Below are 27,797 nucleotides of genomic sequence, written 5' to 3' on the forward strand. Positions count from 1 at the left end.
ATGACTTTAATATTCGAAGTGGCACTAATGACAACACTCATACTGAACATAATTTCGCTTGCATAGACTGATTTTGGAGATCAAGCAATAATTGCAGATGGGCTTTCTGAGGTCCCAGATAGCTTTTCTGATTTCCTTTTCTAACTTTCAGAATTTAGTAAATTAGCATATGGTCCATTGATACTTATGTGTAGACACTAGTCCCTAGAGGCAACTATTTTTGGTTTTATATCTGGGCAAATGCAGTCCCAGAAAATTCCAAATGTGACAAAGAAACAGGTGTTGTAAACAAGTCAATGCTGCTAAAAATACAAACTTGCAGAAACAAAGATACTATTCTGACATGGTTTTGCACATAAGACTGACATGGTTTGCACATAAGACTGGCATAGCATGTTTCAAGTACACACATATATGTCAGAAAGTGGGGGGACATACCATATTCTGTCCCCCCTGGTTGAAAAGGTGGGGGGGGGACATGTCCCCCCTATCCCCCACCAAATTGAGCCCATGGTGCGTTTTGTAGACATCACAAGTTTCATTTGCGCACCTAGTGAGATACTATCAAATTCTGTAAATCTAGGTAACACCTCAGTGGTAGCACCCACTTCCATAGCAGAGTGCAGTGGCTGGGCCAAGGCATGCTGAGATATGCTCAACCTAATGTCTTCTATTTTCTCTTGAAATAATCCAAAAAGTCCTGTGCTGAAAAGGGAGAGCGACTAACAGGTGGCTGTCCATGAATGAGAAATGCTACCGTGTCAAACAAAAACTTTGAGTTATGCTTGTTTTTATTGATCGGTAGCCAGTAGTGCATGCTTATAATCTAAGATAGCATCACACCATGCAAGGTGGAACACCTCTAATTTGGAACTATGCCATCTCCGTTCCAAACATCTAGCCTTCTGCCTAAGGTCATGCAAGTAACCACTGAACCAAGGCGACTGTGCCTTGCGAAGGCATGGCCTTAATAGAGGAGGCACAGTCTTATTAAGTATAGTTTTGAGCACCGAATTTAACTTATCCGCAAGACTGTCTACTGATTGAACATTCTCCAAACTTGAAGCTAAAATTTCAGTCAGTCTAGCTTCGAGTTCAGTCATGGTTGAAGGTTTAATGTGTCGCTGCAGTAATAGAGAACAAGTGTTGCAGAAGATTTTAGACACAGCAGGTGACATTTAGTTGCGTTACCAGATGTAACTAGCATCCAAAAGACCAAGTAATACACTCAACAAAAATATAAACGCAACACTTTTGGTTTTGCTCCCATTTTGTATGAGATGAACTCAAAGATCTAAAACTTTTTCCACATACACAATATCACCATTTCCCTCAAATATTGTTCACAAACCAGTGTAAATCTGTGATAGTGAGCACTTCTCCTTTGCTGAGATAATCCATCCCACCTCACAGGTGTGCCATATCAAGATGCTGATTAGACACCATGATTAGTGCACAGGTGTGCCTTAGACTGTCCACAATAAAAGGCCACTCTGAAAGGTGCAGTTTTATCACACAGCACAATGCCACAGATGTCGCAAGATTTGAGGGAGCGTGCAATTGGCATGCTGACAGCAGGAATGTCAACCAGAGCTGTTGCTCATGTATTGAATGTTCATTTCTCTACCATAAGCCGTCTCCAAAGGCGTTTCAGAGAATTTGGCAGTACATCCAACCAGCCTCACAACCGCAGACCACGTGTAACCACACCAGCCCAGGACCTCCACATCCAGCATGTTCACCTCCAAGATCGTCTGAGACCAGCCACTCAGACAGCTGCTTAAATTGGGGTCTCGACCTGACTCCAGTTCATCGTCGTAACCGACTTGAGTGGGCAAATGCTCACATTCGCTGGCGTTTGGCACGTTGGAGAGGTGTTCTCTTCATGGATGAATCCCGGTTCACACTGTTCAGGGCAGATGGCAGACAGCGTGTGTGGCGTCGTGTGGGTGAGCGGTTTTCTGATGTCAATGTTGTGGATCAAGTGGCCCATGGTGGCGGTGGGGTTATGGTATGGACAGGCGTCTGTTATGGACGAAGAACACAGGTGCATTTTATTGATGGCATTTTGAATGCAAAGAGATACCGTGACGAGATCCTGAGGCCCATTGTTGTGCCAACATCCAAGAACATCACCTCATGTTGCAGCAGGATAATGCACGGCCCCATGTTGCAAGGATCTGTACACAATTCTTGGAAGCTGAAAATATCCCAGTTTTTGCATGGCCGGCATACTCCTGCCAATATCCAGCAACTTCGCACAGCCATTGAAGAGGAGTGGACCAACATTCCACAGGCCACAATTGACAACCTGATCAACTCTATGTGAAGGAGATGTGTTGCACTGCATGAGACAAATGGTGGTCACACCAGATACTGACTGGTATCCCCCCCCAATAAAACAAAACTGCACCTTTCAGAGTGGCCTTTTATTGTGGGCAGTCTAAGGCACACCTGTGCACTAATCATGGTGTCTAATCAGCATCTTGATATGGCACACCTGTGAGGTGGGATGGATTATCTCAGCAAAGGAGAAGTGCTCACTATCACAGATTTACACTGGTTTGTGAACAATATTTGAGGGAAATGGTGATATTGTGTATGTGGAAAAAGTTTTAGATCTTTGAGTTCATCTCATACAAAATGGAAGCAAAACCAAAAGTGTTGCGTTTATATTTTTGTTGAGTGTATGTTTGTGCCCAGTCATTTTTGGAAAACAGTCTATCTAAATGACACATGTTCCTCATGTTGACTCATCCTCTGAGACTGAGAGGATGAATCCAGTGTTGTTGGTGGGAACAGGCTTTACTGTGGATTGTGATGGCCTTAAATCCCCTTCAGTTCATGTGGAAAACTCCCACTTTGTCTTGGCGTCGCCCAGATGCAGTCAGTCTCAAATCCAAACCGAGCTGAGCTGAAGAAGCTCTCTGCAGCAGGCTGCAGCATCTCGTAACAGCTTTCCTCTCTGAGCAAACATCATGTGTACTGGAACTGGGACAATGAAATTATTGGATTTCAGCAGTAAAGCTTAAATTGGCTGGTTGCACATAGCTTAGCTCCAGATGTTTTACCCTGAATATCCGCTTTCATCACTCTGAAATATGATGCATAAACAGTAATGGATACACATAATGGTTAACACAGGGGTTTACAGCTTTGTTGCTTTTCACAGAGAGGAAACATTCAAGCATAACCAGCTGGCACTAGGTCATATCTAAATCCACTGATTTCTGAGCAAATTCACATTATCAACATGATTTAATCCTACTGTTAAGTGCATACCAGGTCATTTCTGAAATAATATATAGTTGTGGTCAGATGTTTACATACAGTACACTCATCATAGGCATAATGTTGTTGCAATATTGGGCATGCAATTAATTAACTGGTACTGAAAATTAACTAGTCAAAGCCTCTTAATTTCCTGTTAGCAATTATGATTGACTACAGCTGCAGATTCTCTGCCTCAACATAAAAGGTGTGTGTTAGACAGTACGACTTCCAAGTCACTGAAATGTGTCTTCGACTTTATACATGTTCTCCAGGCATGAGCCAGTGTCCAGATGCCTCAGTGTTGATGACTCCAGCAGCTCAAAAACACCAAAAGGGCACCCACCCTTCTCCTTGCTGTGGTGGATAGATGGTTACTTTTGAGAAGTAAGGATGGACCAGTTGTCTGCCTTGGTGGTTACATCCAAAATCCAAGGCTGTTTCATAATGTAGTGGATGCTGTGACAGATGGCACCAGCACATGTTCCCAAACCTGACCTGTCCATCATTTACATCAGTCATTAAGAAATACAACCAGAATGGTAACTACTGTATGTTAAATCTGCCTGGAATTAATCTGGGAGCCCAGAAATATTTGTTTCACATCTTGAGTACAAAAGGTTTGACAACTGGGATGAGTAGCAAGCTAAAAGTGGTGATGCAAAATGCAAAGCTTGCACTGTGCAGGTTTCTCCAGTTACAGCCACATAAGCCTATAACTTCTTATGAGCTGTCTTGGTGGCTTACCTCACTCTTCTCTTTCTTGCGCAGTCACTCAGTTTTTGAGAGCTGTCTACTCCATGCAGATTTAACATAGAGTGCCGTGCTGTTTGTATTTCATCATAATTGATGTAAATAAAGTCCGAAACATATTCAGTGGCAGCTTTACCATCAGAGAGCCTCGTCCACAACTACCACAAAAGACTCCAAGCTGTCATTGATGTTAAAGGTGGCAATACACAGTATTAAAGCAGGAGTATGTAAATGTTTGATCAGGGCCATTTGGGTAGTTTCTGTTGTCATTATGATTTAAAAAGAGTAAACACTGTCATGATTTGGCCCTGATCGAGGCTTTGATTCTATTTGTTTTCTGTTATATAGTCTCTGTTTTACTTATTGGTTAGTCATTTTGTTTTCTTAGTCAGTTCCAGTTTAGTTTTGTCTTAGTGTTTATTTTCCTATTATTCTCCGATCCGTTGTTATGTAGTTTGTCTTCTATGTTATCTTTTGGTGTGCCTTTCTGTTCTCGTGTTTATGTCCTGTTCATTCCGGTTAGCATAGTTGAATTATATTCTGTCTTCAGTTTCTGTTTGATCTTTGGTTTCCGTTTTCCTCACGCCCATCTTATTATGTTCTCACTCCACTCCACTTCACCTGCCTTGTGTCTTTGTCTCTCACTTTGAATCTGTCTGCTTTGTGTTTTCATTCACACTCTTGCCACCTGTTCACGTCTTTGTCTTTTCATCACTCCTCTTCATATTGTCTCCACCTCACTATCTTGCACAGTGCACAATCTTTGTCCTCCAAGCACGCCCACTTTCTAGATCATTCACCTCACATGCACCTTAACTCCTGTCTATTTAAACCCCTCCCAGCCACTACATGTCTGCCAGTTTGTTGTCTTTTGTACACATTCCAGCTAAAGTATTCAGTCCTATTTTTGCCTATCCATGTTACCGCATCCTGCTCTGTTTTCCTCGACCACACCTTTTGTCTCTACCTAGATGTCTGTGTTTGCTCATGCCACTGAATCTTGCCCGATCATGACTGCGTTTTTGCCTAACCCTGATTGTATCTCTGCTCTGCTGACTGATGACCTGTGTACCGTACCTGAGCCTGGAATAAAGACCATGATTCCTTTTACACCTAAGCCTAGTCTGGGAGTCTGCATTGCGGGTCCAGCTGATTCAGCTGCCTGGCACCCACCCTCCGTGACAAACACAGTTGTTTGACAATAAATGGCTTCACCCATCTACTAATCATGAGTGATTTTTTTTAATCATTCATATTCTCTGACAAATGACCAAAAAACCAAAGATTTGTGCCAGGGTATGTAAACCTTTGAGCACAACTGCTTATTTATGGTCTCAGCTATTTTCCTGTTGTCATTGAACCCATTTTGTTTCGTGTTAGTTTTTCCCTGCATTTTCATTGTTTTGTGCCACCTCTGTATTTGGATTTACTTTTGCGCTCCTTTTGCCTCACGTGCTTGTTGGACTGTTTGCACATTACTTGGACAACAAATCACCAGGGTTTGGACACACCTCTTGTTTGATCGCGGTCTGCAATTTTTGGTTCACTGCAACAGCCAAATTTAACAATTTCTCTATGAAAAATACCAGAGGCAGCAGAGTCAAAAACGAGTGCCACCATTGGGACTGAAAATGTGTGACTAAATTAAAAAGGAAATATGCTATAATATTGTGTGTTCCATTTGTCTCCACAGGTGGTGGAGGAAAGTTCCTGTATATATACACTGCCATTCAGAGGGAGGGCGACATCGCCAAATTCACAACAAGGAATCCTTTCCCAACAAGTATTGGACTGTGCCACCTCCGCTTCTGGTTTTTTATGCACGGTTCAGACCAAATGGGTACACTGAAGGTGATGCATAATGTAATCTCAGCCACATTTACATAAACAGTTAACTGTTGTTTTTCTTTGTGTGTTAATGCATCGAGCTTCCAAACGTAGTGGTTGCTGTCAGATGATCCATCACTGTAAACACCAAGTCTTAATTAGGTTTTGTCAGAAATGTGTTTTTCCTTTACTGAGCCTTGGCCAAGGAACTTCGTATCAGCGCTTGTACATCATCATGCTTTGCTTTGTGAATCACCTGATACCCACAGGAAGTAATCAAATCAATTTTATTTAGATGGCGCCAAATCACAACAAACAGTTGCCCCAAGGCGCCTTATATTGCAAGGCAAGGCCATACAATAATTACGGAAAAACCCCAACGGTCAAAATGACCCCGTGTGAGCAAGCACTTGGCAACAGTGGGAAGGAAAAACTCCCTTTTAACAGGAAGAAACCTCCAGCAGAACCAGGTTCAGGGAGGGGGCAGTCTTCTGCTGGGACTGGTGTTGGGAAAGTGTAGTGACACGGACCCACAACAGGGGGCGTAAATGAACGGACAATGGAAGGAGTCAAATTATAACACTTTACTGGTGTGAATGTCACAACCAAACACAGCAGAATCAGAATGTGCAACAGTCAATTAATAAAGGTGTCGTGTGGGCAGGCTCGACGATAGGAGACACCCGTCTGGAAACGAACCGGAACCACACGATTTCCACCGCCACCTGAACCCGAGGAATACTGGAGTCGCCAAGTTCCGGAGTCCCCAGGTGGCCACTTTCCCGGAGTGTCGGATCTGGTACTGCTGGCAGAAAGCAAAAGACAGTCAAAGGGTGGGTGTGTGAACACCCAGTAACAATGGTGGGAATGCCACCTCCACCTCTCACTCAGCGCGTTGCAGCAGTCTCAGCTGAAAAGGAGCGCCATCTTGCACAGCCTCCGCAAAAACGACCGGTTCTCCTGCAAACACTCACAATAATAGATTTATAGATCTCACAAAAAGGGGCTGAGAGTATTACCTCCAGATGAAGATGATATCTCGGCAGTTTGGTGGAGGTGTCTTCCTGCTTTTATATCAGATGTGTTGATTAGTGACAGCTGTCACGGATGATGGGTGACAGCTGTCACCACGGCTTGTTCCTGAGGCGGCAGCGCCCTCTCGTGCCTGAAGCCTGCACTTCAGGCAGGGCGCCTTCTGGTGGTGGGCCAGCAGTACCTCCTCTTCTGGCAGCCCACACAACAGGACCCCCCCCTCAAGGGGCGCCTCCTGGCGCCCGACCAGGCTTGTCCGGGTGGCGATGATAGAAATCGGCCAGGAGGGCCGGGTCCAGGATGAAGCTCCTCTTCACCCAGGAGCGTTCTTCGGGTCCATACCCCTCCCAGTCCACCAAATACTGGAAACCCCGGCCCATTTGACGGACGTCCAAGAGCCGGCGAACTGTCCAAGCCGGCTCCCCGTCGATAATACGGGCAGGAGGCGGCACTGGACCGGGTGCACAGAGGGGTGAGGTGTGATGCAGTTTTACCCTGGAGACATGAAAGACTGGATGGATCCGCAGTGAGGCCGGGAGTTGGAGCCTCACTGCGGTAGGACTGAGGACCTTGAGGATGGGGAAGGGTCCAATGAAGCGGTCCTTCAATTTGGGTGACTCGACCTGGAGAGGAATGTCCTTGGTGGAAAGCCACACCTCCTGCCCGGGCTGGTAAGTAGGGGCCGGGGACCGTCGACGGTCTGCATGGGCTTTAGCCCTCGTCCGGGCCCTCAACAAGGCCGAACGGGCGGTGCGCCACACCCGACGGCATCTCCGCAGGTGGGCCTGGACCGAGGGCACACCGACCTCTCCCTCCACCAAAGGAAACAAAGGGTGCTGGTACCCCAGACACACCTCGAATGGGGAGAGGCCGGTGGCAGTGGACACCTGGCTGTTATGAGCGTACTCGATCCAGGCAAGATGTTCACTCCAAGCCGTCGGGTGTGCGGAGGTCGTGCACCTGAGGGCCTGCTCCAACTCCTGGTTGGCCCGTTCGACCTGTCCGTTAGTCTGCGGGTGATACCCAGACGAGAGGCTTACAGTGGCCCCCAGTTCCCGGCAGAAACTTCTCCACACCTGCGAGGAGAACTGGGGACCGCGATCTGAAACGATGTCTGTTGGTATCCCATGCAGCCGGACAACATGGTGGACGAGGAGATCCACCGTCTCCTGGGCCGACGGGAGCTTCGGGAGGGCCACGAAGTGGGCCGCCTTGGAGAAACGGTCCACTATCGTGAGTATGGTGGTGTGTCCCCGGGACGGCGGGAGGCCCGTGACAAAATCCAGACTGATGTGGGACCAGGGGCGGTGAGGCACAGGAAGTGGCTGTAGAAGTCCCTGTGCCTTCTGGTGGTCAGCCTTGCCCCTGGCGCAGGTGGTGCAGGCCTGGATGTAAGCCCGGACATCAGTCTCCAGGGACGCCCACCAGAAGCGCTGCCGGACCACTGCCACAGTCCTACGCACCCCTGGGTGGCAGGAGAGTTTGGACCCGTGACAGAAGTCCAGGACGGCAGCCCTGGCCTCTGGTGGGACGTATAGTCTGTTCGTCGGTCCTGTTCCGGGATCCGGGCTCCGTGCCAGGGCCTCCCGGATGGTCTTCTCCACGTCCCAGGTCAGAGCAGCCATGATAGTGGACTCCGGGAGAATGGGTTCCGGTGGATCCGACAACTCGGTCTTGACTTCCTGTTCATGCACCCGGGACAGGGCATCCGATCTTTGGTTTTTGGTCCCGGGGCGGTAAGTGATCCGGAAGTCAAAACGGCCTAAAAACAGTGACCAGCGGGCTTGCCTGGGGTTCAGTCGCTTGGCGGTCCTGATATACTCCAGGTTCCGGTGGTCAGTGAAAACCGTGAAAGGCACTGACGCTCCCTCCAGCAGGTGTCTCCACTCCTCAAGGGCCTCTTTCACCGCAAGGAGCTCTCGATTGCCCACGTCATAGTTCCGCTCTGCTGGGGTCAACCTGCGGGAAAAATAGGCACATGGGTGAAGAACCTTATCGGTTTCTCCGCTCTGGGATAGCACGGCTCCTATCCCCGAGTCAGAGGCGTCCACTTCAACCACGAACTGGCGACCAGGATCGGGCTGCACCAAGACCGGTGCAGTCGAGAACCGGCGTTTCAACTCCCTAAACGCGGCTTCGCACCGATCCGACCAGGTGAAGGGAACTTTTGGTGAGGTCAGGGCCGTCAGGGGGCTAACAACCTGACTATACCCCTTAATGAACCTCCTGTAGAAATTTGCGAAGCCGAGGAACTGTTGCAGCTTCCTACGGCTTGTCGGTTGGGGCCAGTCTCTCACCGCTGCGACCTTGGCCGGATCCGGGGCGACGGAGTTGGAGGAGATGATAAACCCCAGGAAGGACAAAGAAGTGCGGTGAAACTCACACTTCTCGCCCTTCACAAACAACCGGTTCTTCAACAACTGCTGCAGGACCTGACGTACATGCCGTACATGGGTCTCAGGGTCCGGAGAAAAGATGAGTATATCATCCAGATATACGAAGACGAATTGGTGCAGGAAGTCCCGCAAGACGTCATTAACCAAAGCTTGGAACGTCGCAGGGGCGTTAGTGAGGCCGAACGGCATGACCAGGTACTCAAAATGAACTAACGGGGTGTTAAATGCCATCTTCCATTCGTCTCCCTTCCGGATCCGAACTAGGTGGTATGCGTTCCTAAGATCCAACTTTGTGAAGATTTTGGCTCCATGCAGGGGGGTGAACACTGAATCCAACAAAGGCAACGGGTATCGGTTGCGAACCATGATCTCGTTCAGCCCCCGATAATCAATGCATGGACGAAGACCGCCATCTTTTTTCCCACAAAAAAGAAACCCGCTCCCATCGGAGAGGTGGAGTTACGGATCAGCCCGGCAGCTAAGGAGTCCCGGATGTAGGTCTCCATCGATTCGCGCTCAGGTCGGGAGAGGTTGTACAGTCTGCTGGACGGGAACTCCACGCCTGGCAACAAATCGATGGCACAATCATATGGACAGTGCGGGGGAAGAGTGAGTGCCCGATCCTTGCTAAAAACGTCAGCAAGATCGTGGTACTCAACCGGCACCGCCGACAGATTGGGGGGTACTTGGACCTGCTCCTTCGCCTGGGAACCGGGAGGAACCGAGGATCCCAAACACCTCCGATGGCAGGTTTCGCTCCACTGTACCACCACCCCGGACGGCCAATCAATCTGGGGATTGTGTTTCAACATCCAGGGGAACCCCAGAATCACACGGGAGGTAGAAGGAGTCACAAAAAACTCAATCTCCTCCCTATGATTCCCTGACACTACCAGAGTTACTGGTGGTGTCGTGTGTGAGTAAAGGGAGTAGGGTGCCATCTAGTGCTCGCACCTGCAATGGTGTAGGTAGCGCCACCAGAGGGAGTCCTACCTCCCTGGCCCATCTGCTGTCTAACAGATTCCCTTCTGACCCTGTGTCTACCAGTGCTGGGGCCTGAAGGGTTAAATCCCCACTAAGGATTGTAACTGGGAGTCGTGCGGCAATATGTGTGTGTCCCACGTGAAGTTTTTGGCCCACCCTAAGCCCAGTCTCTAGGGGCGGGCGTTGGTGTTTAACCGTTCGGGGCAATCGCTCAATTGATGCTCCATTGAGCCACAAACAAAACACGCCCTGCGTGGAAACCTCCTCTGTCTATTAGGTGGTCTAAATGTGGCCCTGCTCGTGTCCATAGCTTCGTCAGCAGGGGGAGCTGTCGCCCCACGGGACGTAGAGGCCAGGGAGCGTGGGAAGGGCGGACCCTTCTCGGACCCGGAAGGAAGAGGGATGGCGCGCGCCCGGCCATGTCCTTCGTCTCGTTCCCGACGGCGTTCCTCCAACCGATTGTCTAACCGTATAACGAGATCAATAAGCCCATCTAATTCCCGCGGTTCATCCTTGGCCGCTAGGTGCTCCTTTAGGACTGACAACAGTCCGTTTACAAAGGCGGCCACCTTCTGGTGGTGGGCCAGCAGTACCTCCTCTTCTGGCAGCCCACACAACAACTGGTTGGGGTTGAGGGAGAGAACCAGGAAAAAGATATGCTGTAGAGGGGAGCAGAGATCAATCACTAATGATTAAATGCAGAGTGGTGCATACAGAGCAAAAAGAGAAAGAAACACTCAGTGCACCATGGGAACCCCCCAGCAGTCTAAGTCTATAGCAGCATAACTAAGGGATGGCTCAGGGTCACCTGATCCAGCCCTAACTATAAGCTTTAGCAAAAAGGAAAGTTTTAAGCTTAATCTTAAAAGTAGAGAGGGTGTCTGTCTCCCTGATTTGAATTGGGAGCTGGTTCCAGAGGAGAGGAGCCTGAAAGCTGAAGGCTCTGCCTCCCATTCTACTCTTACAAACACTAGGAACTACAAGTAAGCCTGCAGTCTGAGAGCGATCTCTGTAATAAAATTTTATGGTCAACAGTATCAAAAGCAGCACTGAGGTCTAACAGAACAAGCACAGAGATGAGTCCACTGTCTGAGGCCATAAGAAGATCATTTGTAACCTTCACTAATGCTGTTTCTGTACTATGATGAATTCTAAAACCTGACTGAAACTCTTCAAATAGACCATTCCTCTGCAGATGATCAGTTAGCTGTTTTACAACTACCCTTTCAAGAATTTTTGAGAGAAAAGGAAGGTTGGAGATTGGCCTATAATTAGCTAAGATAGCTGGGTCAAGTGATGGCTTTTTAAGTAATGGTTTAATTACTGCCACCTTAAAAGCCTGTGGTACATAGCCAACTAATAAAGATAGATTGATCATATTTAAGATCGAAGCATTAATTAATGGTAGGGCTTCCTTGAGCAGTCTGGTAGGAATGGGGTCTAATAGACATGTTGATGGTTTGGAGGAAGTAACTAATGAAAATAACTCAGAACAATCGGAGAGAAAGAGTCTAACCAAATACCGGCATCACTGAAAGCAGCCAAAGATAACGATACGTCTTTGGGATGGTTATGAGTAATTTTTTCTCTAATAGTTAAAATTTTATTAGCAAAGAAAGTCATGAAGTCATTACTAGTTAAAGTTAAAGGAATACTCGGCTCAATAGAGCTCTGACTCTTTGTCAGCCTGGCTACAGTGCTGAAAAGAAACCTGGGGTTGTTCTTATTTTCTTCAATTAGTGATGAGTAGTAAGATGTCCTAGCTTTACGGAGGGCTTTTTTTATAGAGCAACAGACTCTTTTTCCAGGCTAAGTGAAGATCTTCTAAATTAGTGAGACGCCATTTCCTCTCCAACTTAAGCTGCGAGTTTGTGAGTTATACCACGGAGTCAGGCACTTCTGATTTAAAGCTCTCTTTTTCAGAGGAGCTACAGCATCCAAAGTTGTCTTCAATGAGGATGTAAAACTATTGACGAGATACTCTATCTCACTTACAGAGTTTAGGTAGCTACTCTGCGCTGTGTTGGTATATGGCATTAGAGAACATAAAGAAGGAATCATATCCTTAAACCTAGTTACAACACTTTCTGAAAGACTTCTAGTGTAATGAAACTTATTCCCCACTGCTGGGTAGTCCATCAGAGTAAATGTAAATGTTAAGAAATGATCAGACAGAAGGGAGTTTTCAGGGAATACTGTTAAGTCTTCAATTTCCATACCATAAGTCAGAACAAGATCTAAGATATGATTAAAGTGGTGGGTGGACTCATTTACATTTTGAGCAAAGCCAATTGAGTCTAATAATAGATTAAATGCAGTGTTGAGGCTGTCATTCTCAGCATCTGTGTGGATGTTAAAATCGCCCACTATAATTATCTTATCTGAGCTAAGCACTAAGTCAGACAAAAGGTCTGAAAATTCACAGAGAAACTCACAGTAACGACCAGGTGGACGATAGATAATAACAAATAAAACTGGTTTTTGGGACTTCCAATTTGGATGGACAAGACTAAGAGTCAAGCTTTCAAATGAATTAAAGCTCTGTCTGGGTTTTTGATTAATTAATAAGCTGGAATGGAAGATTGCTGCTAATCCTCCGCCTCGGCCCGTGCTACGAGCATTCTGGCAGTTAGTGTGACTCGGGGGTGTTGACTCATTTAAACTAACATATTCATCCTGCTGTAACCAGGTTTCTGTAAGGCAGAATAAATCAATATGTTGATCAATTATTATATCATTTACTAACAGGGACTTAGAAGAGAGAGACCTAATGTTTAATAGACCACATTTAACTGTTTTAGTCTGTGGTGCAGTTGAAGGTGCTATATTATTTTTTCTTTTTGAATTTTTATGCTTAAATAGATTTTTGCTGGTTATTGGTGGTCTGGGAGCAGGCACCGTCTCTACGGGGATGGGGTAATGAGGGGATGACAGGGGGAGAGAAGCTGCAGAGAGGTGTGTAAGACTACAACTCTGCTTCCTGGTCCCAACCCTGGATAGTCACGGTTTGGAGGATTTAAGAAAATTGGCCAGATTTCTAGAAATGAGAGCTGCTCCATCCAAAGTGGGATGGATGCCGTCTCTCCTAACAAGACCAGGTTTTCCCCAGAAGCATTGCCAATTATCTATGAAGCCCACCTCATTTTTTGGACACCACTCAGACAGCCAGCAATTCAGGGAGAACATGCGGCTAAACATGTCACTCCCGGTCCGATTGGGGAGGGGCCCAGAGAAAACTACAGAGTCCGACATTGTTTTTGCAAAGTTACACACTGATTCAATGTTGATTTTAGTGACCTCCGATTGGCGTAACCGGGTGTCATTACTGCCGACGTGAATTACAATCTTACCAAATTTACGCTTAGCCTTAGCCAGCAGTTTCAAATTTCCTTCAATGTCGCCTGCTCTGGCCCCGGGAAGACAATTGACTATGGTTGCTGGTGTCGCTAACTTCACATTTCTCAAAACAGAGTCGCCAGTTACCAGAGTTTGATCCTCGGCAGGTGTGTCGTCGAGTGCAGAAAAACGGTTAGAAATGTGAACGGATTGGCGGTGTACACGGGGCTTCTGTTTAGAACTACGCTTCTTCCTCACAGTCACCCAGTCTGCCTGCTTTCCCGGCTGCTCGGGATCTGCTGGAAGGGAACTAACGGCGGCTAAGCTACCTTGGTCTGCACCGACTACAGGGGCCTGGCTAGCTGTAGAATTTTCCACGGTGCGGAGCCGAGTCTCCAATTCGCCCAGCCTGGCCTCCAAAGCTACGAATAAGCTACACTTATTACAAGTACCATTACTGCTAAAGGAGGCCGAGGAATAACTAAACATTTCACACCCAGAGCAGAAAAGTGCAGGAGAGACAGGAGAAGCCGCCATGCTAAATCGGCTAAGAGCTAGTAGCTGCGCTAAGCTAGCGGATTCCTAAAAACACACAAAGTGAATAATGTGTAAATAATTTAGAGGTGATTCAGCAGAGGGAGTGCTTTAGTTAAGGCACGTGAAGATTACACTGTGAAACAAATCATTATCTAGTTAACTAGATCAATCTAACTGCGCAGATTAAACAGCTAACAGATACAGCAAAACACCGCTGTGCTCCGGAACAGGAAGTGATACAATACCGCAGTGAGAGCCAACCACCAGTAGAGGCAAGCAAGAGGCAGGCTCTAATGAAATGCTCTGTCAGGAAACAGCGCATCAAAGCTTATTACTGAAGGAACCTCATTATCAGGCATGTTTTCATGTCATTTTCAGGTACTTCTTTCAACAGTCAATAAGTTTAGATATGGTGTATTCTCGAAAACTCTGTACAAACCTAAAGTTTCCACAAAGTACAGTTACAAATGTGCTTTAACCCAAAGTGGCTCTAATGTTCTTCTTAGTACAGCCATGACAAACCTCAGTCAGCAGTTTCCTGACATTAAAGGAAAGAGTCAAGTAAGGGACCATGTACCACAGTACATTTGGCACAGTCATTCCAATGACACCCAAATAGGTCCAATGAGATCTTGGATCAGATGCATCCAATTGTTACAAAAGGATCATGGTTAGTGTCCAGGCCTCAGAGCCACACAGTAAGGCAGGAAGCACACAGACCCTAAAAACTTGGACCTTGGTTCTCTAGCAAAGATATCTGCATCACCAAACACCTCTGTCCAGCAACCTCATGACACCATGAGCTCTTCCCAGGCATCCGTCGATCTCACCTGCCGAGAATCTGGAGACACAAATGTCAATGGCGAGATAAGTAAATGCCTGTTAAAGTTCAATACTTTTGCGGTATATGCAGATACACTTCTGCTGAAAAAAAATCCATTCAGTTATTGAAAGCTTGGATTTTAGTGTTGATCCAGGACAATCACAAACTCCATCACTCAGATTCCTTACCGGGCTTCTCAAAGAGATCAAGTTTTCCATGTGTCTTCTTCCTACTCATTAGGTGTACACCGTTGGACCCAGCGGAACCCGTCTGCTGATGTGGGCAGCTACTGGGAACCATGGAAACCAGTGGACCTACGCTAACGTGGTCTTGTCCAACACAGCACCTTTTAAGGTGACTTTTGAGGGAGAAGTGGGCGGGGACATGTGGACAGACATTGCCTTGGATGACATCTCGTACACAGCAGCTTGTTTCACAGGAGGTAAAGCTCATGATGGCTTTTTTATGTTTTCTGTTCCATAGTCATCCTGTACTTTTTATTTTGAACATATGCTTCAGGGAGAGTTTTTGGTTTTTATGCTTTCCTGTCATCATTTTTCATCCAATATTCATCTGCAGTCATCCATGTTTCTTTACTCATCTTCTATAAAAATTGTTTGTGTGTAATGGAGTGGGTAAATATAGTTTGTTGGCCTGCAGGTTCATAAGAATTCACTGTGGAGAGCGAGTTGGTACCGAGGGACAGCACAGAGCACCGGGAGAGAAAAAGCAATTACGCTGATCTTCTCTTGTTTCCTCATAACAACTGCTTCATTCTCCTTTCACCTCTGGAATGCTGGTCCTGCATAGTTTGTAAAAGAAAAGACAACTTTTGGTATTTCTGTTCTTATCACTATGTACACTCTGGGCCTGATTTATGAAGATCCCAAATAACGAGTCCTAAATTGTGTGGGTATTCTACAATTTCATGCACTTGGGTAGTGAACATTTTGTAGGTGATTTACTAAGAATAATTGTGCACAGGGTTTAGTGGTTAGTACTGTTGCCTCACAGTGTGGAGTCTGCATGTTTTCCCTGTGTTCACGTTGGTTTTACTCCGGATGCTCCGGCTTCCTCCCAGTTCCAAAGACATGCAGGTTAGGTGAACAGAAAACTTTAAATCGACCATATGTGTGTGTGTGTTCGAATGTGTATGTTTGTCTGTCTACATGTGGCCCTGCAATAGACTGGCATCCTGCTCAAGATGTACCCTCCCTCTCACACCCGCTGACGACTGGGATAGGCTCCAGCCCAATGACCTTTGATTGGAGTAAGCAAGTATAGAAAATGAATGAACTGTGCATATGACCGCATGTGATGCAGACAGCAGGATATAAATGAGAATTTTGTGTGTGGACATTAAAAATTATGATCAGCTTAATCAATCAATCAATTTTCAATCAATTTTATTTATATAGCGCCAAATCACAACAACAGTTGCCCCAAGGCGCTTTATATTGCAAGGCAAAAGCCATACAATAATTACAGAAAAACCCCAACGTTCAAAACGACCCCCTATGAGCAAGCACTTGGCGACAGTGGGAAGGAAAAACTCCCTTTTAACAGGAAGAAACCTCCAGCAGAACCAGGCTCAGGGAGGAGCAGTCTTCTGCTGGGACTGGTTGGGGCTGAGGGGAGAGAATCAGGAAAAAGACATGCTGTGGAAGGGAGCAGAGATCAATCACTAATGATTAAATGCAGAGTGGTGCATACAGAGCAAAAAGAGAAAGAAACACTCAGTGCATCATGGGAACCCCCCAGCAGTCTAAGTCTATAGCAGCATAACTAAGGGATGGTTCAGGGTCACCTGATCCAGCCCTAACTATAAGCTTTAGCAAAAAGGAAAGTTTTAAGCTTAATCTTAAAAGTAGAGAGGGTGTCTGTCTCCCTGATTTGAATTGGGAGCTGGTTCCAGAGGAGAGGAGCCTGAAAGCTGAAGGCTCTGCCTCCCATTCTACTCTGAAAAACCCTAGGAACTACAAGTAAGCCTGCAGTCTGAGAGCGAAGCGCTCTATTGGGGTGATATGGTACTAAGAGGTCCCTAAGATAAGATGGGACCTGATTATTCAAAACCTTATAAGTAAGAAGAAGAATTTTAAATTCTATTCTAGAATTAACAGGGAGCCAGTGAACTTCACCAGAGTGAACACTTTACTTTACTTCACCAGAGTGCAAAATGAAATTCAGTCAAAGGAAGACAAACACACATTTTAAATGAAAATGTTCAACACCACTGTGTACATTTAATTTGAAGGTGGTGCTGTCCACAGTACTGACATTTCTGCTTCAGGCCCCATTTGTGGCACTGATAGACTGTGTGTATATATAAAAGACAGAGCCTGTGTGACCTGTGTGGCTTTCTACAGAGACCCGGAAGGGCCCAATTGAAACCAGTGCCTTGACAATGTTCTATACAGCGCTATGTTCACAGAAGCTAAACAATTAACTTATTAATACATAAAGGGGTGGACCATGGGTGGAAAGATGCCCCAACATACCCCTCTCTTAGATTCTGAGCCACTTAACCTTCATTCGGGTGATTACCGTGCATCCGGAAAGTATTCACAGCACTTCACTTTTTCACAGATGTTACAGCCTTATTCCAAAATGGGATTCTTTTTTTTTTTTCAAAAAAATTCTACTCACAGTACTCCATAATGACAACATGAATTTTTTTTTTTTGCAAATTTATTAAACAAATACTAAGAAATCACATGAATATCACATGAGCCTTCTTCAATATGATGCCACAAGCTTGGCACACCTATCTTTGGACAGTTTTGTCCATTGCTCTTTGCAGCATCTCAGGTTCCATAAGGTTGGATAGGGAACGTCAGTGCACAGCCATTTTCAGATCTCTCCAGAGATGTTCAATCAAATTCAGGTGTGGCCTCTGGCTGGGTCACTCAAGGACATTCACAGAGTTGTCCTGAAGCCTCTCTTCTGAAATCCTGACCGTGTACTTGGTGTCATTGACCTCTTGAAAGATGAACCCTTGCCCCAGTCTGAGGTCAAGAGCGCTCTGGAGAAGATGTCTCTTTACATTGCTGCATTCATCTTTCCCTCAATCCTGATGAGTCTCCCAGCATGATGCTGCCATCACCATGCTTCACTGTTGGGATGGTGCCTGGTTTACTCCAAACATGACGCTTGGCATTCATGCTAAAGAGTTCAATCTTTGCCTCATCAGACCACAGAACTTTATTTCTCATGGTCTGAGAGTTCTTCAAGTGCCTTCTGGCAAACTCCAGGTGGGCTGCCATGTGCCTTTTACTAAGGAGTGGCTTCCGTCTGGCCACTCTACCATACAGACCTGATTGGTGTACTGCTGAAGAGATGGTTGTCCTTCTGGAAGGTTTGTCCCCTCAGAGGAATGCTGGAGCTCTGCCAGAGTGACCATTGGGTTCTTGGTCACCTTCATGTGGGAAGTGATGGTCTAGTGGTTAAGCGTTGGGCTTGAGCCCAGAGGATCCTTGGTTCAAACCACAGCCTGACCGGAAAATCACTAAGTGCCCTTGGGCAAGGTCCTTAATCCCCAAGTTGTTCTCAGTGTGTAGTGAGCGCCTTGCATGGCAACATCTTGACATCGGTGGGTGAGTGTGTCTGTCTGTGTGAAAGGGTGAATGTGAGGCATAATTGTGAAGCACTTTGAGCGTCTCATGCAGATGGAAAAGTGCTATATAAATGCAGTCTATTCTCCCTGACTAAGGCCCTTCCTCCAGTTGCTCAGTTTAGACAGGTGGTCAGCTTTAGGAAGAGTCCTGGTGGATCAGAACTTCTTCTATTTATAAATGATGAAGGCCACTGTGTTCTGTATTCTCAGTTGAGACTCCAGCGAGGGCGGTCGCATCTCCTCCTCTCTTCTCTCTTTCTGTGTTCCTTTATCTCTGCCCTAACCTTCAAAAGTCCCAACTTCACCAGACTGTGAATTCTTTGAACTATATTTGGAATAACCATGGAATTGATCAGTTGGTCTCTCAACACTATTGACACCATCTTTTCAACAAGGAAATCAGTGCTGGGGACCCTGCATGCCCAGATGGAACCTATCCTGCGGTTATGTTCTTGACGCCTGGGAGAAGTAGCGTGTCGTGTGCTTTGCACCACTCTCTATGGAAGACATTGAGGATTTATTCTTATTTGCTTTGATGGCAGTAGGGCTTTTGCTGCTTGTATTAGGCACTGCCCTGACCTACTGAAAAATTGGCAAGACGGCTGCTACCAAAACCATAACCCAACACCTGTCAATCATGATTAATGAGTTGGGAAAGGTGATACAATTACAGACTGTGTTAACTCTTGAACTTAAATGCAAATTGGAAATCATCTCAGAGCAAATGCCGGCCTTGCAAAGGAATTGATGTTGGAGACCAGTGAATATTCACAACTGGATCTGGAAGGTTAAAGAGGGGAGGTATTGGAACTCTGTGCTTCTCTGCCTAACCCAAACATGGCAGCCTTATCAGCTACCAAAGGCTAAAATGTTTGTTTTCCTCCAAAAGGATTTCAGTGGCCTTGGTGAAGCATCTGGCTCCTTTTCATTTGCCCTCCCCTACAGTCTGTGGTCAGCAAGGCCACTCCAGACTCTATGCATACACAGACAGAGGCTGTAGGCAGATGTGTGCCTTTCCAAATCATGTCCCATCAACTGAATTTGCCCCAGGTGGACTCCAGTTAAACTGTAGAAACATTTCAAGGATGATCAGTGGAAACAGGATGCACCTGAGCTTAATTTTGAGCTTTATGGCAAAGGCTGTGAATACTTATGTACTTGCGATTTCTTTGTTGTTGTTTTATACATAAATTTGCCCCCCCCCCCCCCCAAAAAAAAAAAACCTTTTTTCACATTGTCATTATGGGGTATTGTGTGTAGAACTTTGACGAAAAAAAATAATTTCATCAATTTTGGAATAAGACTAACATTAAAAAAAGTTGAAAAAGTGAAGGTCTGTGAATACTTTCTGGATGCACTGTAAATCATACTGTGTGTGCTAAATTAACTTACAGGGATCGGTTGACAAATTTTGTCTCCACTGTGGTTATTTCAATAACAACCAAGATATCAAAGTGAAACCAGTACTGTCATGATCCTTGATGTATTGACTATCACTACACCAAACAGTTTTCGGTTACAATTTCAGGCATGCACAGGATTGCCTTTAATGTAGCACAAGCACACAGTGGTCAGTAAAAAATGTCAGTGTACATTGCAGTGTCTTAAATTTTAAGAGATCTTACCATATCCAATGTACAGCCTGGATCTCCCATCCTCCAACCTTTTCCCAAGTTGAACGAACACCTGAAGGGACATGTTCCCTAATGATGTAGAGGTGCAAGTAGCTGTGCGACACTGCCTGATAGAAAGCATTCCAAACTTTAAGAAGCTGTTTGATTCATGTGAGTGTCTTGCTTGTTATAGAAATAATCGCATAGGAAGTAGAACCTTTCAGCCGACTGTTTGTTCTCCTCCCAATATGTTGAACACTCGGGTAGACACACCACAAATTGCATATTCATAAAAGCCATTATATTAATGATTGCATGAAAGCAATCAACCAAAAACAAGTAAAATAGAATAAATCAAATGCAGTAAATTTGTTACAAGTACTGAACTAGTATTAAGTTTAAAAAAATGACACACATTTTCATCAAAATCTTCCAATTTAGGCTATAAAAACAAGCTCACCAATTACATAAAATTTCATTTTAATTGACACTGTTTCATAGAAAGAAGAGACCTGTTCCATAATACAGTACCCGTACAACCAAATGAACTTCTATCATAATTGCCAACTCTTGGCACAACACCCCATAAATCACTGTCTGAATAAATTCTCAAATTTTATCAGATTAATTTATCAGAGAATTTTTTTGAATTTCATGTCAGCTGGAGCATTTCCATGCATGATGTTAATCTTATGACCAAATTTTAATTGATCAACTGGAATGAAGTATACAAAAGACAGGTTATTTTAAAAACAATGTTGTTGAGAAAAGGGTAGAAACACTCACCTTAGGGCCCCTTCACACAAGTCAGGGTGACTCACCCCGGTAGAGCTCATATGAGCGCACCATGACACATAGCACCGACAGACAGGCATGCACGATGCCCGTGCAATGGTTTGTGCATGCAACGGTGCCAAAAGCCAAAGTGGGGAGGAATGCTTTTAAATATGAATATGGCAATGGGGTAACTCCTCCCTTTTGGTCACATAGCAGAGTGAGTAATGGTAAGTAGAACTCAGCAGAAATGTATGCTGGAGATATAAATCACAAATGTTCAAATGTTTATTTGTTAGAAAACCGACATTACAAATTAAGCCCCAGGGTAATGTAAAGCCGTGTGTGTGTGTGTGTGTGTGTGTGTGTGTGTGTGTGTGTGTGTGTGTGTGTGTGTGTGTGTGTGTGTGTGTGTGTGTGTGTGTGTGTGTGTGTGTGTGTGTGTGTGTGTGTGTGTGTGTGTGTGTGTGTGTGTGTGTGTGTGTGTGTGTGTCCCATATGAGTAAAGAGGCAGAGCGTGGGTGTCACCTGGGCAGGACAAATGTAACACACCAACAAGCTCAGCTAACAGCCTAACCTCAGTTCAACTGTTTATTAAATCATATTTTTGGCAGCTTAGCAGTAATTCTCATAATGGTTTTGCTTTGGTGTGGCCTTTAAAAATTACGACCCGCTTATTTCCTCAGAAATCATGGATGAACTTGAGCTAATGTCCTCAAGCTACTCATAGTTGCTACAAACGCTAACATGTTAGCATCTTCCCAACAAACTCACCTAACAGGCTACCCTTGCTTCAGGTGTTTATTACATCATAGTTTGGGGGGAACTGGTTGGTGATTCCCATAACAATTTTGTTTTGTTATGGCCATTAAAAATTATGACCAGTTATTTCTTCAGGTATCATGTATTAACTTGACCTAACGTCCTCAAACAACCCATCGGCACCCTCTGCACAGCATCATCAGCATCCAGAGGAGCCTCCTTCCCTGCTCTTTCCCAAGTGCAGGACCAACAGACTGAAAACCTCCTTTGTCCCTCAGGCCATCAGACTGTACAACTCCTCACTTGGGGGAAGGAGTAACAGGAAGACAGAGGATGGGAATGAGAGGAACAGTAGAAGCCAGGAAACCAGTGTTGATCAGTATGTCTGGAATATATAATTGCAATTTTTTTTTTTCACTTTTGATACTCTGTGCACTTGATACCCTGTGTGCTGCTACGCAATGCTGCTGGAACCTCAATTTCTCCAAGGGAGTCTTCCCAAGGGATTAATAAGAATTAAATCTAATAGCTGCTACAAATGTGAACACACTAACCTCGTTCTGGTGTTTATTACATCATATTTTGGGGGGCTGAGTTGTGGTTCTCATAGTTGTGGTTTTGCTTTCTTGTGGGCAATAAAAATTATAACCCACTTATTTCCTCAGTAATCACAGATTAACAACCTAATGCCGTGACAACTACCAATACCTACTAACATTGTCAGCATCCAAAATTACATCAAATGATCTGTTTGGAGAATTAACCATAGAGCAAGCCATATTAGTATTGCAGACATTTATCATAAAATGCAAATAAATAAATAAATACAGGCCTTTACAATAGCTGCAGCCTGAACTGGCCTTTGATTAACCACAGTGTCAACATAAAAAAAATGACAACACAAAAGCTGTCACTCAAAGCAGCCAAAGAAAATAAATATGCATTTCACTTTTTTCCACTGCATTTGATCTAGCATGTATTTTTTCTAAGATATTTCCATTGCTTCAGCTTGCTTCTTTATTCCCACAAAAAATGAGAACAGCCAAGGCCAGTATTGAAGTCCAAACAGTTCATTCTCTGACTAATATGGTCACTGCATTTATTTTAGTTTTTTTTTTTTTTTTTTATCCTTTGCATTATGCATCTTAACCAATAGGTACTTCTGCTATTGAAGACAAAATAATTACATATGCCACACTTTTTAATAGCCTTTGAGGAAATTCAAATTCAAACAAAAGTATTCAAAGAAATACACAAACAATTAGATGATGGTAATGATTAATTCTGTCATTTGTATACTTTATCTTCATGTCCTTCAGATCATGGCCACCTCCTCATCATAACACAGGTGATAGGTATCATATATATATATATATGTAGTGAAAGTAAAATTAATTCCTTGTTTGAGCTTTTTGCAATTTCACTGGGTGATTGCATGTAGTGTAGTGAGACTGTCTGCAGTCTTGGTATCATTTTTAATGAGTCTGTCTTGTTTGATGCACATGTCAAAGAGTTGACAAGAGCGGCACTTTATCATTTGCAAAATATTGCAAAGGTCAGACCAATTTTGTCTTTGGCTGATGTGGAGATATTGATCCGTGCTTTTTCTGTCACCCAGAATTGATTTTTCTAATGCTGTGTTTTCAGGTTTGTCACTTAAAAGCATTAGGTCTCCAGATGATCCAGAATGCACCTGATCAGGTTTAGACTCAAACACCAAAATTTGATCACTTAACCCCAGTGCTGGCATTGGTTGCCGTTTCATGTGAGGGTGGATTTTAAGAGTTTGTTGTTGACTTTTAAGATTTTGCATTGCTGTTACCATCTTTTACCTATACAAATGGTAAATAGGTACCATGGGCCCATTTCAGCAGCGTTATGGCCCTTCATTAACAAATCTAGACTCCATCAGTTTCATGAGTAAGCACCTGCCTTCTGAAATCGATTCCTCTCACATTAATAGTAGCAATTTTGTGAAACTTGGTACAAGTCCTTGTTATAGGCTGGTAATGCACATTATACAAATAATGTATAATCGTCCAATATAACTTTTCTTCATCCAATATTTCTCTATGTTGGACGACTTGCCATCCATCAATTGTTATGTTCTCCACCCCCTGCCAAATTAAGCAAACAACAAAGAGTCAAGTAAATTAGATCAATTCATTTTGTTGTGAACAGCATATGAATGCTTCTAAAACATCAGTAGCATGCTTGTCTACCTTCTTAGTGTTTTTGGCATCCTTGGAGTTCAATATTTCCACCAGTTCCTCCTCTGTGAACTCAGTAAACCTCGCTGGCAGACGATTTTCTGCTGTTATTGACATGTTTGTTGCCATTTTTTCAACCAGCGTCTGTCAGCAAGTTCCTGACCTCTGCTACGTCATTAGTGATGTCATCTGATGGATAATTGTATGCCGTGCTCTGATTGGCTAGCTGTTGGCAGTAAGCTCTAACGCTATTGGTCAGTGGGAACCGATCCAATATAACTTTTGGTCCTAGCCTTTTTGGTGCCAAGCATGCCAAAATACAGGTAAATGATGGACAGAAAGGCTAATCTGTGATTGGCTATTGCAGTCTGAGAGGAGAACATATTATCATGTCATTCAACTTAAGGCACATCATAGAAAATTCCTTTTCATTGATATTTTTTAGTACAGAGTCTGAATGAACAGATTAACTTTGAGAAGTAATATAGTTATTATTCTATCCTGTGATTCATTAGCAAGAAATGTTTCCCTTGATTTATAAAAGAAATTATAAAAGACATTTATAAAATAAATTATTCTCTCAGATCACTCTTGTTACTAATTTGTGATAGTGTGGTTTGGTTTGTGAAGCACTTTGTACTTGTTAAAGTGCTATAAAAAATTTATTATATTCTTATTATGTACCATGGCAATCATATTACAAATTCCATGTGCCAGATACCTCCAATAGTCTTTGAAGATATCAGATTCAAACAAACTTAACAATAGAAGGCTATTTAGATATATACTTTATTGATCTCACAGTGGAGAAATTATGTTTACACTCCAGTTACCTCAGACAATCAATCAATCAATCAATTTTATTTATATAGTGCCAAATCACAACAAACAGTTGCCCCAAGGTGCTTTATATTGTAAGGCAAGGCCATACAATAATTATGTAAAAACCCCAATGGTCAAAACGACCCCCTGTGAGCAAGCACTTGGCGACAGTGGGAAGGAAAAACTCCCCCCTAACAGGAAGAAACCTCCAGCAGAACCAGGCCCAGGGAGGGGCAGTCCTCTGCTGGGACTGGTTGGGGCTGAGGGAGAGAACCAGGAAAAAGACATGCTGTGGAGGGGAGCAGAGATCAATCACTAATGATTAAATGCAGAGTGGTGCATACAGAGCAAAAAGAGAAAGAAACACTCAGTGCATCATGGGAACCCCCCAGCAGTCTAAGTCTATAGCAGCATAACTAAAGGATGGTTCAGGGTCACCTGATCCAGCCCTAACTATAAGCTTTAGCAAAAAGGAAAGTTTTAAGCCTAATCTTAAAAGTAGAGAGGGTGTCTGTCTCCCTGATCCGAATTGGGAGCTGGTTCCACAGGAGAGGAGCCTGAAAGCTGAAGGCTCTGCCTCCCATTCTACTCTTACTGTTGTGTGTTGGGGGGGTGTGGCTGGACATTTTGGTGTTCTTTTCTTTTCTTTGCTCTCCAGGTGGTATGCAAACTGATTTATTGTCTGTGGAGAAGGTGCTGGCAGAAGAGTCCTGTCCTTCATCCTCATCAACATGATGTGCAGCACCTGTGTATGGTGCTCACGTGCAACCTTAAAGACTTTCAGCTGAAGCAGATAATGAGATGGCGTTCTGCATTTAAGTCATGTGTGATTCAAGCAGAATTGCCGGGAACTCGACCTTGTGATGTTCGTTTGTGAGATGCTGAGGACCGCGCCTGGGTTTGACACATCGTGCCTGTGAAGGAGGAAGGGTGAGGGACACATGCTGTCAGCACACATCAGAGGTGATTGATTATCTGAATAATTGTTAACAGTAACTTGGTATTTCGTTACGCAGTATATTTGAACTTTGATGAGAATTGTGCAGCTTGCTTCTCACTGCCGTGGCATGCGGACTGATGATCCTCCACCTGTTGTGAGAAGCTGCTCATTTGCATAGAGCTGAAATTCAGACCTGAATGTGTTGCTGATAGTGTGTGCTTTTTGAAGGATATTAGTTGTAGCTGCTGACTTACCTCACTTTTTCTATCCTTCGCAGAGTCGGTTTGTCGTGTCCACCTGGGGGGTGTTTGGCGGTGAACGTGGGTCCAGAAGCGCCGGGCTTCAATCCTTTTGGGCGCTGGAGAGCGTGCCGTCCTTCACTCCGCCAGACCGACGCAGTTTTCATTTGTACACTTTTTTATGCACCAAAGGGTGGAAAAATAAATTGTTTTGTTATTGGAACCACTTTCTGGTTGTTTTAGCGCTGGGTTCCGTCAGACGCAGGTCCGCTCCTCAACCCGCGTCGACACATAACACTTACAAACCCTAGGAACTACAAGTAAGCCTGCAGTCTGAGAGCGAAGCGCTCTATTGGGGTGATATGGTACTATGAGGTCCCTAAGATAAGATGGGACCTGATTATTCAAAACCTTATAAGTAAGAAGAAGAATTTTAAATTCTATTCTAGAATTAACAGGAAGCCAATGAAGAGAGGCCAATATGGGTGAGATATGCTTTCTCCTTCTAGTCCCCGTTAGTACTCTAGCTGCAGCATTTTGAATTAACTGAAGGTTTTTCAGGGAACTTTTAGGACAACCTGATAATAATGAATTACAATAGTCCAGCCTAGAGGAAATAAATGCATGAATTAGTTTTTCAGCATCACTGTGAGACAAGACCTTTCTAATTTTAGAGATATTGTGTAAATGCAAAAAAGCAGTCCTACATATTTGTTTAATATGCGCTTTGAATGACATATCCTGATCAAAAATGACTCCAAGATTTCTCACAGTATTACTAGAGGTCAGGGTAATGCCATCCAGAGTAAGGATCTGGTTAGACACCATGTTTCTAAGATTTGTGGGGCCAAGTACAATAACTTCAGTTTTATCTGAGTTTAAAAGCAGGAAATTAGAGGTCATCCATGTCTTTATGTCTGTAAGACAATCCTGCAGTTTAGCTAATTGGTGTGTGTCCTCTGGCTTCATGGATAGATAAAGCTGGGTATTATCTGCGTAACAATGAAAATTAAAGCAATGCCGTCTAATAATACTGCCTAAGGGAAGCATGTATAAAGTGAATAAAATTGGTCCTAGCACAGAACCTTGTGGAACTCCATAATTAACCTTAGTCTGTGAAGAAGATTCCCCATTTACATGAACAAATTGTAATCTATTAGATAAATATGATTCAAACCACCGCAGCGCAGTGCCTTTAATACCTATGGCATGCTCTAATCTCTGTAATAAAATTTTATGGTCAACAGTATCAAAAGCAGCACTGAGGTCTAACAGAACAAGCACAGAGATGAGTCCACTGTCTGAGGCCATAAGAAGATCATTTGTAACCTTCACTAATGCTGTTTCTGTACTATGATGAATTCTAAAACCTGACTGAAACTCTTCAAATAGACCATTCCTCTGCAGATGATCAGTTAGCTGTTTTACAACTACCCTTTCAAGAATTTTTGAGAGAAAAGGAAGGTTGGAGATTGGCCTATAATTAGCTAAGATAGCTGGGTCAAGTGATGGCTTTTTAAGTAATGGTTTAATTACTGCCACCTTAAATGCCTGTGGTACATAGCCAACTAATAGATTGATCATATTTAAGATCGAAGCATTAAATAATGGTAGGGCTTCCTTGAGCAGCCTGGTAGGAATGGGGTCTAATAGACATGATGATGGTTTGGATGAAGTAACTAATGAAAATAACTCAGACAGAACAATCTGAGAGAAAGAGTCTAACCAAATACCAGCATCACTGAAAGCAGCCAAAGATAACGATACGTCTTTGGGATGGTTATGAGTAATTTTTTCTCTAATAGTTAAAATTTTATTAGCAAAGAAAGTCATGAAGTCATTACTAGTTAAAGTTAAAGGAATACT

At 44.1% G+C, this 27,797-nt stretch overlaps 1 protein-coding gene across 1 annotated transcript in view; it reads left to right on the forward strand.

The window, feature by feature from the left end:
* The window catches only part of malrd1 (MAM and LDL receptor class A domain containing 1), a 244,722-nt gene that overhangs the window by 182,872 nt on the left and 34,053 nt on the right, over positions 1-27,797 (forward strand). The window contains exons 24-25 of the mRNA XM_034170522.1: positions 5,717-5,874; positions 15,199-15,400. Of these exons, the coding sequence (XP_034026413.1) occupies positions 5,717-5,874; positions 15,199-15,400 (360 nt within the window). The remainder of the gene's footprint in view (positions 1-5,716; positions 5,875-15,198; positions 15,401-27,797) is intronic.

The sequence above is a fragment of the Thalassophryne amazonica genome, chromosome 1, assembly GCF_902500255.1.
Source record: "Thalassophryne amazonica chromosome 1, fThaAma1.1, whole genome shotgun sequence".
Classification (NCBI taxonomy): domain Eukaryota; kingdom Metazoa; phylum Chordata; class Actinopteri; order Batrachoidiformes; family Batrachoididae; genus Thalassophryne; species Thalassophryne amazonica.